Raw genomic sequence first — 12,992 nt, forward strand, 5'->3', positions numbered from 1 at the left:
TGTGTTTCGAGCACCACAGGACATTACTGGACTTGCTGTCTCCCCTCCTAGCATCTCACAGGTGCACAACTTTACAGGTCCAGGCTCTTCTTTCCGTGCCCTCCTTTTTGCTCTCTTTCATAACATGTTTGCATAAATGAGCACGCTGCCGAGTTCACATGAAGGCTAGACAAAAATACAGGTGTCCTCATAATAATCAGCTCCGTTAATTCTCCTTTATGGTTTCTGCCTCAGTCTCCGAGAAAGCCTATATAAAGCAGCCAGCACAGTTATTACTTCAGAAACTGAGGTTACTGATTAGAAGGGAACATAATCAGGTAGATTGAGCCTGTGAGGGAAGAAACCATTGCTGTGAGAGGGGAGTGTTTGCAAAACGCTCCCTGTGAATCTGTAAAGATCACCTCACTTTGTACGGCAACCGGAGTGGAAGAAACAGGTGGAAAAAGATTGTGCGTTTGTCTGCTTTTGTGAAGCTGGGCAGAGATTATGTACCTGCTTTATCTGTGCTTGGCTATGACTCTACCTCCAGGTTTCTCAGACCCCATAGAATGTGTAAGAGAAAAGTACCAACAGGGAAATCAGCAAAAAGCTTTCCTATGAAGGTGTAGCAAGCCACCGCAGAATTTGAAATGTCTGAGGTCTCATCTGGTGAGTAAAAGCTGCAGATAAATGCTACAGCCTTTCAGAAGAAGGATAAATGCCACAAGCAATCGGAAGCAGGCTTCCTCAGAGGTGACTCCTCTGGTCAGTTTGCAGCCTCTAGGGTAAATTTGGATCCCTCCTCTTCCATATGGCTTTCTCTAAAAGTTAATTTGGGACTTTTGTTGTGAGAAAGGGAGGGGAAGGGGTTTGACATTAGCAACCTATACGATAATGCAAAGCACTGAAATAATGAGGAGCCCAGATTCTTCTTTTTGGGTTATGGCTTTTATGAACCTGGTCTTTAGGAATTTAGTTACTTCTGATATGAAGTGACAAGGAAAAAAAATGTAATGATCCAGACCTTACTCAAAAAACAATACTATTTCTTCTTCAAATTCAGTTTCTCAGGACCTAGACTAAATCCATGAGCTCAATAGAAAACTAATGTGAAGAATTTATGTCTTAGCAATAGAAACACCTATGTGATATATATATGTGTGTGTATATATATATTCTTGAAACTATATATATAGCTTCAAGAATGTTTTTTGTCAAAGAAAAGGAAAATAATATTGTTGTGAAGATTGTTGTGAAGAGTGATTTAGGCATGATCAGATATTCATAGCTTATTAGGAAGTAAAGTGGGCTGCCAGTGGTAAACAATGATTCCTGGCTGCCTAATTGCTTGAAATATTTAAGAATGATTTCAAAGGTTCAACAATTACTGCTAAATGCTAGCTTTTAAGTTAAGTAAAAAGGAGTTATGATTAGCCATGTTACCTGTGGTTTTTTTTTTTTTATTTTAAGAGATCCTAAAATTCTAAATCAGGAAAGATTTGTTATCAGTATGTAAAAACTGTATATTAAAAGTACATTAATTCCTGAATTTCGGCAATTTTGCTAAAATTCCTATCTCTTCTGACAAGTTTTTCTGTAGGAAGACATCTACTTTGGGGGGCAGGGCAGAGCTAAAAGAGTAGGATTAAAAAAGCCTTATTAAAATTATGACTATATATCAGGAAAAGAATCCAAAGTTAAAAAGTATATTTTGATCCCACGCTGTCCCATAACTTGATTTGTAAGAAAACATACCAACTTTCGCAAGACTTCTCTCTCATTTGCTCTGAACTATCTGGTGCCATTTCTCACTTAAAGGTTCCCTTTTAGTAATCTCTTTCTAAAGAGGTTTTTTTTATTATTATTTTTCTGTTTGTGTTTTATTCATCAGACAGATTGTCCTGGAAGTACAGAGGCCAGTTAATGGTTTATGAATTCAAGCTGAGCCGAATATAGCTAAGCTCTGTCTTGCTTGACATTTCATCAAAAGCTGTGTTGATTTGCAATGTTTACCGACCTATTTATTGAACCCTCACAGCTTGAACTATGCGACCAAGCTTGCTGACATTGCTGAGATTATCTTTAAATGCATGTACAAACTAAGGACGAAATAGAGAAACAGAAAAATAAGTTAAAAACAATCCTTGACCTATTTAATAAATTATGCTTACATAGTCCTTGATTTATTTATTTGTTTCCTTCAAAACCCCGCGACGTAATTTTTCTCCTTTGATCTTCAGAAAAACTCTGGAACAAGGTAGATAAGAGCAGGGGCTCTCCCTGCTTTAGGAGGGCATCAGAATCCCCTGCAGAGCCTGTTGAAATACAGCTTGTTGGGCCTCACCAGGAGTTTCTGGTCCTTCTGAGGGGTGGCCCAAGAATTTGCATTTCTAAAATGTTTCTCTACAGAGATGCTGATGCTGCTGGTGTAGGGACCACACTTTGAGAAGCACTGCCAAGATGAGGAGATTCTTATTTATGAGTCATACTCGCCAAGATTCAGGTGGAATAAGACTATGGCTCCTGAGGATTTATCTAGTTGGAGGACATTCTAGGTAGAGGGAATTGGGAGATTGATGGGTCACCAAGGGTGACAAGCACATCTCACTTGGGTGCGAGATAAAGGGTTAACAAAAGGTTTGGCTCTCTGAAAGTTTATATTTTTGATAAAAGGACAAAAGACAGGAAATTAAACAATGCATTGCATACAGTAGGAGCTCAAAAACTAGTCAACGGGTTGACATTTTTGTGTAAGGTAAATGGTGGGGGTTCAATAAACGTCTGGTTGAGTGAATGGGGGGAGAAACAGAATTTGGCTGATATTCATTATTAGAAACAACACTTACTTTCTTTCCCTTTGTCTGGTTGGTTACCTGGGTGCTCTTTACACACTGCATAGAGAAGTTTCCCACTGCACAAAAAAATAAACACACTGCCCACACAAAATTGAGGCATTTGTTCCATCAATGATTAACCCATTAAAATATCAAATATCTACTTGGGACATTATTGTTCCATAGAAATTAGCAATAACATCGCTAAAGTAAACAGTTGGTCAGCAGTTCTCAAATATGTAATATAAAGAATTCCTTTTTAATTACTCTTTTGATTCTCATTCCCCGAGAGCTACCTCTCTCAGTAAGGATTCACTCTGTGATACTTTTAACAAAATGAAAACGTGATCCATGTCTTCTAAGCACTTGAGTTTATACTATACATCAAGTCTCCCCTTTTAGGTCAGTAAAAATCAAAGGTTTTCCAACTCACTTTACTGAAACCATAGTTTACAAACTTAAACCCTGACAGGACTGGGTATTTTACTTAATTATAATGACTAAGAAAAAATTAAAATACATCATTTAAGAAGCTAATAACTGAATTCAAGCATTCAAAATATTGTCATCTTTATTCTTGTTTTAAGTTACATGTTCATTCGTTATGGTCCATTTCGTTCAGTAAGATTTAAGCTTTGATATGTTCTAATGGGGTGCAACATTTAGATTCAATGCATAATATGGATAATTGACTTTTATGGGAATTTAGATGTTGGTAACTTAGAGTTGGGACTACAAGGCCTTTAAGGAAGTAGAAATGTTTATAACACTCATTCTCTCAATTTTTTTGATAAAATGCTTCAAGAAAATAGATACTGTCATTTATTTCAGTTTTATAGGGTGTTCTTTTTGCCTAGTCTTACCTATCACAAACTACCTATACAGGTTTCAGAAATCATCAGCTATGATGGCATTTTCATGTTATTTTAATTCTATTACTACTGCAAGTTGATGAAAGAGGGTGATGCTTAAAAGGCAATGTGCCATATTTCTAATGTTCAAATAATATAGCAAGAGATTTATTGTGGCCTGACTCATTTCTCAATTTATTACTTTTCACTTCTCCATTCATGATCAAGGCAACTGATAATTACTATAATAGATAATATTTATGGTGATAAATTATGGCTTTATTATGAAAATAAAACCATCTTTAATGGCGTTTTGGAGTATAACTTTGAAAAAAAAAACACTAACACTCTATCAGGGCTCTCATATCCCTTGTCTTCCATCATGGAATCCTTAGTACTTAATCCTGCCTGGAATGTAGCAGACATTCAATAAACTAGCTCTACAAATGAATCCTACAGGCAAAATTGCCCAGGGAAAGAAAGAAAGGGGTATATAATTTAATTTTTAATGCCATTTGTTTTGGAAAATGAATAATATCTATGACATTTTATTCTGATAGCTATTAGATCATTAACCGAATGTAAGAACAAAAAGCATGGGAGGGTTTGTTTTGTTTTGTTTTGTTTTTCTTATTAATACTAGACTTCTTTGACAAACTCATTTGAGTCTTCAGGATACAATCACCTGATCACCTTTTCAGTTTCCAGATTCCTCATGGTCAAGCCCAAATCATATCTCTTCAGACAGACACATGCGTGCGCGCTCACACACACACACACACACGCATACATACCCCACAGTGCATTTGATTTTAGCCAGCACTTGAAATTGAAATGGAAATGGGAATTAGGGAAAACCTGAAGTAGATGGATTTTTTCCCCCAGCCACACAAAACTGAAGCCTCTCTGTTTTAGGAAAGGTGTTGGTAATATGGCTAAGAAAAGGTAAGGAAGAGGAAGGAAAGGGTTGGAACGAGGTTCTTAGGCAGCTCCGAAATTGCCAAAAGCAGAAAAAATGGCTCTGCCTCACTTGACTCCATGTTCAAGACTCAAGCCAAGATTGAGCATGGACCCAGAGAAAAGTTCCTTGAAACTCAAGGCTCTTAAAAATACAATATGTTAAAGGCATTTTTCTCTTTTCTTTTCTTTCTTTTCCCTTGCTTTTCTTTTTTCTTTTTTTCTTTGGAAAATTGAAAGATTCTCAAAAAAGAGATTTTTTGTGAAAGTTAAGAGAATATTGAGTAGGAGGTACGACATCCTCACAATATTATCAGAAATCTAGATGAATCTCTCTCCAATAAAAATGAACATCAGTGGTGTCTAAATAAAGCCCTTTGGAAGAAGAGCGGGGAGGAAAAATCTTGCCATATAATTAAATATAATGAAATGAAGCATCATGGCTAGTTGTAGTAGATTATTTGATCTAAAGTTTTTTGATACAAACAATTACAGTGTGAATTAAGTTCAAAGTATATATATTACATGTGCCCCTTGTTGTAAAGAGTATCATTTATGCAACAGAATATGTTATTTAACCACCTTTAGAAACGTGATTGTTAATCATAAACTAAACCAAATTAAAAATAAAGTATACCACATGTGAAGCCATTCCAATGAATAAAAACAATTTCTGTGTGAACTAGCCTGCTTTTCAAATAAACTATAGTCATGCTTCAGATACTGTTTACCAAAATACTGACAGACTCCGGCAAGCAGATTTTTTAAACACTTACCTTGGAGGTTTCCAGGACCCTGAAAATATTTCTGTTGGTTTAAAAAAAAACAACCACAAAACAACAATACAAACAATACCTCTAGTCAAGGCCATATATAGCACAAATAAAAATATTCTGTAGGGAGGATTTGGGACATAATAGCTTTTGTGCTTCAGATCTTTCCAATTAGTTTGTTCTTACAAGTCTGCAATATTTTTTTTTCAATTAAGTATTGAATAGAGATTATAAAACTCAACAGATAGTAGCTTAGACTTGAACGTTTGTGAACCAATAGGAGGTAGTACATGTTGACAGAAGGCAATGAGATATCAATGTATTAGAATGGAGGTTCATACTATTGAGCAACCAAAAATAATATAAACACTATAAAATATATATAAAACACAATATATATTTTATAGGATGAGAAAAAGGTTTGCAAATAGTATCCCCAAAATTAACTGGGTAATTTTGGGGTTTAATTTTCAAATTTTCAATTAAGGGGATTGGATCAGATGATTTATAAGGTCCCTTATATAGCTCATAGCAGTAATTCCTTTAAAGAATGCTTCAGTAGAGGAGAGAAATAAACAAGGTCTTATCGATAAGGGTGGGGGTGGGGGTGGTGGAGTGGGGCAGGTATAGAGTATGCTAGAACTGGGCTCCATGTTTCTTTCCTAACCTGAGTTCACTGTAGTTCTTGGCTCACCATCTCCAGAGTTTCTGTCTCTTGCTTGGTTGCTCTGCCCAAGAACTTACTCCAGCACCATGGGAGCTTGCTCTGCTGCAAACAGGAGTGAGCCAGAAATATTGCGAGAGGGGGGTGATGTCACTAGAAACAAGCTTTAACTACTAGGGGATGGGAGTCCTTGGAAAGACACCCCAGCCTCCTCTTCCTTTGGCAGGACTATTCTGAGGCATGTTCCACACTGCTTCTCAGAGGGTCACCAACAGGATTGAACCCCTGACTCCCATTACTGATGTGCTAATTAAAACATCCTTTCCTGCCTCCTCCCTTTTCCTAAATCTCACTTTCTCCACCCTCCCATATGCACTTTCTGAAATCAGAAAGAAAAACTAACTCGCCTTCGTGTCTGTTTGGGGAGAATCCAAATTAACACAGAGTGTTGGAGATGGATTATTTCACAGCCTTAAAAATTAGGGCAAGGGCAGTGGAGATGATAGAAGGAGGGAGCATGAGGGAGCTCACACTGGATGACTGTGCTGTGTTTAGTAGCTAAAGAACAATCTTCCATCAAGATAGAACAGGAGGTGGAGAAGAAGGAAACAGTTTGTGAACCTGAAAAGCAGTGGGAAGGTTTAGAAGAGCTGCTCTAGGAAACATGCCAGATTGTCACAATGCATGAATAAAAGACTCATGGAACAGCAGAGAAAGTAGATGACGTCATCCATAACTTTTGATTTTATCTTATCCTAAGTTACCCCTAAACATGGCAGCACACCCCCCCCACCTTGTCTCTGCCACTTGTGCTTTTGACCCCTTCTGCTCCATTCGCCAAATGCATCCACAGTGATCTTTTAAAAATGTAAACCAGGTTGTGTTCCTACCTGATTTAAGAGCATTCCTCCTCCTCCTCCTCCTCCTCCTCTGTGTTCCTGCTGTACTTCGGCCACAATGACCTGCTGTCATTTCTCAAATGCCAGGCTTATTTTTGCATTGTGTCTGCCTGCAGGGCTTTCCTCACTCAACCTCTAGCAGATTTGATTATCACTATATATAGTATAACAAGCATCTTGCCAAGTACATTGTCTTAGCTTAATCTCCATATTTGGTGCATGCATTAATGAGAAGAGAAGAGTCGGGGTTGGTTGATGTTGGGTAAATAGTAATTTACTGAGGCTCAATCTCTACATTGTTTGCTGTTTCACTAGCAAAGAGGACAGACATATTTGAAGAACACACTGGTTCTAGCTCAGTACTCTGGACCATGCAGAAGTATATACGTGCGGTCCAAGGTGTTGTTCTTTGTATGGAATGTGGAAGTGGTGGGTTGGAGCCCAGGCTAGGCTAGACATCACACAGTGTGGATGGTGTGACATGGGCATGAGTGACTCTCATATTAAAGATGACAAGCATTTTCTAGGTGAGTGGGTTAGAGTTAGTGTCAGGTACAGAAGTGGCAGTTGCTAGTAGTAGTTTTAGTGGGAAGCCCTTTCAAATCAGTAAAGGGGCATATTGCGGTGGAGAAGGAGACAGAAATGGAGTAAAAGTTAGTGTCGAAACGTGATGTGACACAAAGACAAACAGTCAATTTGGCTTGGTGTTAATATAATACCCGTGATGCAAGAGTGGCTATGCTGAGAGTTTTTCAGCAGACCGAACTACAGAGGACTTCTACGGGCAGTGTATCAGGTGATCACATGCCAAAAATATTTCATTCTGGAGACCTTAGTTTTCTCATTAATTTTATCACCAATCCATTCATTTTCAAAATGTATTTCAGGATTTCACGTCAGGTTGACTTTAAAGCTTATATGCAGATGCAGGTTTCTCTTCCCAGTACCTAGTAAGGCAGTTGGTCCTATTCTGTGCTTAAGAGTGAGGCAAGCTTATGTTGGCTCTGCCAGCAGGATTATTAAATAACCAATTGCTATTCAGACCTTGTTACATTCCTTAAAATTACTCAAGCAAGAGTCTTGAACTTGTCCAGCCCGAACACATCTGATATCCTTAGCCAAGTAGGAGATATAAATTAGGGAGCTTCTGGCTTTACTAGTGTGGAATCAAGCATAGTTTTTTCCCTTTGGACTCCATGACTAGTGACTTCAATTGTCTAAATTTCCAGAGTAGTCAGGTCTTCAGTGGTAAGCTTATTTCATCATTTCAGCCTCTGTTTTGTCCCATAATATATGATGGTACAAAGGATAGTTTACATGCAAATTTAAGCAGGTTGAGATAATCTTTTAATGGATTGTTTTCCTTCATTTTCTATTAAGGTATGATTCCAGACATCCTAGACATGTTTCCATGATAAAAGTTTCAGATTCTCAACAACATGAGGAAATTAAAAAGTGGGTAATGATTTTGTAATCAGGACATGTGAGAGAAGTCCCAACTCCCATGCATATTGTATGCCTTTAAGTCATCATTCATCTTCAGGGGGCCTCAGGCTTTGCATGCAAAAAAGGGTCAATCTTCATCGTTCTCACCACACGTACACACACACATGCACACACTGGTAACTACATGAGGTGACGGAGGTGTTAACTAACCTTACTACTTTAACCATTTCACAATACATACATGTATAAAATCATATGTTAGTTACCTTAGACTTACACAGTGTTACATGTCAACAACAACTCAACAAAATGGGAAAAAACTGATGTAATAATGATTTTTTCCTGGCTATTTTCAGTAGTTCCAGGGATCAAATAAAATTAAGTACAAAAAATTAAAATGTAATAATAAGGATGAGTTATTTTTAATAACAGTATTTTCAATAACTATGTCACAAAAATTCATTGTCCAAGGCCTTTTGCTGATTGGCTGGGTATCTCTAAAGTCAAGTAGAATTTCTTTTAAGTCAAGAGCAATATGAATCCTTTCATTCTGACTGTGTGCTCTTAAGGGTTTGAGATGTGTTTTCTTTATATTCTCAGCATGAAATATTCTGTCTCCTGCATAGGACAGTTCCCTCACTCTGATCCTGGTAGGCTCCTTCTCCCTTTCTGGAGTCTTCTCTACTTGTTTTGGTTCTAAAGCATTACCATCTTCAAAAATCCATGTTAGTATTGTAGCTACCTAACTGCTTCAAATCTCAGTTCATTCTGTGGACTTTTATACCACATTTTTACCCAGTTCTCAAGTTAAGTGCTTGTAATGATTTCCTGTGGATCTTCTTTGTTTTGGTAAATTTTTTATAAAATTCTTGAGAGCAGGTGTGATGTTTTATATTCTCCATGTTGTTTACGAAAGAGTAAGCCCCTGGTAATGTTTTTAAACATTATATGACTAATACTGCTTTCAGAGAAATGTTTCCTTTGGTGACCACATATTTATCATATTTAACTGCAGCTTAGGCACAGGCCACAGAAGACCATCGCTCTACTATAACTCCTTTTGTTCAAGAGATCCCCGCATTACACTTTCATTAGAAGGAAAAATGCTTTCCCCTTGTCTATGACGGCCAATTGTGTCACTTCTGGCTTTGACTGCAGCCTAACATATTCTGCTTTCTGTCACTTAGCTTGAGAAAAAATTAATTGTGTGTGTGGTGAATGTTTCAGAAGAAAGTAAAGAATTATCTTTCCCCATCTATGGATTGTTATTATTGCTTAAAATAATACGATATGTGGGAATTTCATTAATTTGTCCAACGGATGTCTAGTAATAAGCATAAGTGAAAAAACGCATGTTCTCATCACACAGTCATCGTTAATGCTGAAGTGGTGTTTTTCAGTGTATTTTCTTTTTTTTTTTTTTAAGATTTTTATTTATTTATTTGACAGACAGAGATCAGAAGTAGGCAGAGAGGCAGGCAGAGAGAGAGGGGGAAGCAGGCTCCCCGAAGAGCAGAGAGCATGATGCAGGGCTCGATCCCAGGACCCTGAGACCATGACCTAAGCCGAAGGCAGAGGCTTAACCCACTGAGCCACCCAGGCGCCCCTTCCAGCATATTTTCAATGTCCCTCTTATATTTGTTACAGATCAATAAATTCCTGAATATCCAAATGGTGTCCACTGCTTTATAATAAATATTTACAGTTTTCCAAAGTGCTTGCTTTTAAGATAGTGTGTCTTTAGGAAAACTTCATGACATGGGCTAACAGGTTAAACAGAATTAAAATCAACATACCTCCCTGGTCTGATCATTCTTCCCTGGAAACTGGAATCTGGAATCTGGGGATGTCAAAGTTATTGCCTTATATAGTAAGTTGCAAAAGCATTAAATACAGAGCATATTAAGAAGACATAGATTCTACTTTTCGAGTGAGCTACTGCTCCATCTTCATTGTTCACATTGTGCACATCTAGGAAAGTATAGTACTATTTATGTTTGCATGATAATTGCTTCTCCATTTTATTTTCAGCTTGATAAAGTAAACTTAAATATGAGTTAGCAGGTTCTTGTGTTACTTGTTTTTCCTCTCTTATTTCCTATTTATGCCCTTCTGGTATGATCTGGAGTTTCATTTTAACAAGCTTACTGTACAGGAGACTTTTATTTTCAAAATAATGAGTGCTAGAGGCAACTGTGGATGGAAATATAAAATGAACATGCTAAAGGACTTTAACTTTTAGCTACACATTTCTTAAAGTAGTATTTAAATTGTATTTTCAGAATTATTTTGGCATATATTCTCATGACACAATAATAGGGGATTGAGAATATTAGGGGGAAATGATAAATACTCCTAAAATATATTTCTTTTGATCATGTCCCATGGAATTATATTCCATTTATAGTATAACCTATTTCTTACTCTTGAGGTATAAATTTAAAGAGTCATGTATCACTATTGGCAAGTTATTCATCTACTTGTGAGAGTACAGTGGAGTCATTTTAAAACATCTAATATTCTGGGAGAGATAATTTACTTTTCTCAATATATTACATAGGCATCCTGTAAAAATGCATTATGAACATGTGACAACGGATCTTTAGGGGAAAAAGTCCATGAATCACTCCTGTAACATTTGGAATTAAATTCATTAACCAAAATAATGCCATGCTTTATCTTTTAAATTTTGCTTCCTTAGCATCTGGTCCCTAGTCTGTCTAATTGCATTATAATGGCTCTGTGTTGCAACAGATGCTAGAAGATTTTTTTTTCTAGCAATGATAATTTTGTTTCATTTTGGAATACCTGCTTTGTGATTGTCTTTCCTATTTTCCAGAGCCAAGAGGAGAACAAACCTATTTCTTCTTTCATTTGAAAAGTATTAAAACTCATCTTTGTTCAAACATCAAGAACTCTATACTTCTCACATTAATTTTTTTTTTCAATTAGTTTATTGAATACTGCACTTCTGGTTCTGAGATCAAGAGAATGACGAGACATCAAATGGCTAATGTAACAAACAGTGCCTAGCATATTTTTTTATGGATGCAGCTAATATCTTTTAAATGTTGAATAAATTAATATTATATTAAAGCTATGCAAAGGGCTAATTTCTTATTGTGGATATAATCAAGTTTTATGAAGAAGAATCAATTCTTGGGATAATAATGCCAATAATTGTACCTCAGGTAGACTATGATCAAATTACACTATAAGGATTCTTCATCATATTTTACCAAAATCTCATTTTTTTCCTCAAAGGGGATAGGCTAAGACACTTCGTTATGCAACGCATTTGTTATTATTAATGAAAAAAAATTTCCTTCCTTAAACAATTATCTATTGATGTTTTTAATGTTAATAAGCAGCAGAGCATTATGAAATCTCTGAACTTTTCTGAATTTAGAAGGAGGTTTTGGTTGGGAATGTTGGAAACAGACTCCTTGTTTTAATTCTGTTATAATAGAAATTATTATATGTTATTATATATGTTCTATATATTACATCTATTTGGCCAATGTTTGAGATATTTATTTTATATAGTTGCTTTTCTTACTAATAGAGATGTATCATTGTTGGAATTGTGTCATTAAAACACATTAAGATAAATGGCATTTGTCATTTTCTTGATCATCTAATTTGATTAAATTGAACATAATAAGTCAACTATAGCTAAGCCGTATATTATGCTATAAATAAAACAAGTGAGAGCTGAAAAGTTAATCATAGATTATTGGTTTATATGATATCAGGAAGCAGCTTATTGGGAGACATCCAAATGATAGGCTCATTTTTTTTCCCCATAAGAATTAGGCGGGCTTCTTAATATAATAAAGAAATAGCCATTAGTCAGGAAACGGAGCATTTTGTTTTCCTCATCTTCACTAAAGTGGAATGTCTTTCAGTGTGTCAGTATGGCTGGTGTCAGAGCCTCCTGTCTGAAAGGCTGAAACTAGTGATACTTCCCCTCTCCCATCTCCAGGCTGGGTTGTAGAGCCAGCTTAGGTTCTGTGATTAGAGATTTAAGCAGTAACCACAAAAGCCTGTGTGCAGTATGAGGACATTATCAGGCGCCTTATCAACATCTCTGTGGTCGTCTATTGACTTGGGGGGAGGAGAGACAAAATGTAACAAACACAAATCACTTAGTCAAAGATGCTTTTCGGCTTTAGTTTTCAAGCTTCTGTTTGTGGAAACAGGAGAATATACGTAGCACCATGTGTAGCACCTACTGCCGAACCGAATCGTAAATAGCAAATTTCTTCACGTGTTGTGATGTGATAAGGGCAGTGATAAAATCAGCAGCCATGCCTCCGAAACACAGCTCAGCCACCATTCAGCAGACGTTGTGGAGCCCTTGGTTTGCACCGATGGTTCTGTTCTGTCCTAACAACAGAAGGATGAACAAATCAAATACTCTGCCCTTGAGGCTGTGCAGTCAAATCGCAAGCTTCTTAATCTGAAGTCCACAAACTGGGAGAGGGGAAAAAACATTGCAGCCTTATTTTCCCTAACCTCTAACTGAAAACTAGCATTTCTTCTGATTATGAAGACAGGTGACATGATACGGTATTAGAAATATCTGT

General features: G+C 36.8%; 1 protein-coding gene across 1 annotated transcript in view; it reads left to right on the forward strand.

The window, feature by feature from the left end:
* Window positions 1-445: 445 nt before the first annotated feature.
* Window positions 446-12,992, forward strand: part of DMD (dystrophin) — a 1,970,015-nt gene continuing 1,957,468 nt past the window's right edge. Inside the window, exon 1 of the mRNA XM_059385278.1 lies at window positions 446-648. Coding sequence (XP_059241261.1) covers window positions 630-648 — 19 coding nt within the window. The 5' untranslated portion in view covers window positions 446-629. The remainder of the gene's footprint in view (window positions 649-12,992) is intronic.

Source organism: Mustela nigripes, chromosome X (genome assembly GCF_022355385.1).
Source record: "Mustela nigripes isolate SB6536 chromosome X, MUSNIG.SB6536, whole genome shotgun sequence".
Lineage (NCBI taxonomy): Eukaryota > Metazoa > Chordata > Mammalia > Carnivora > Mustelidae > Mustela > Mustela nigripes.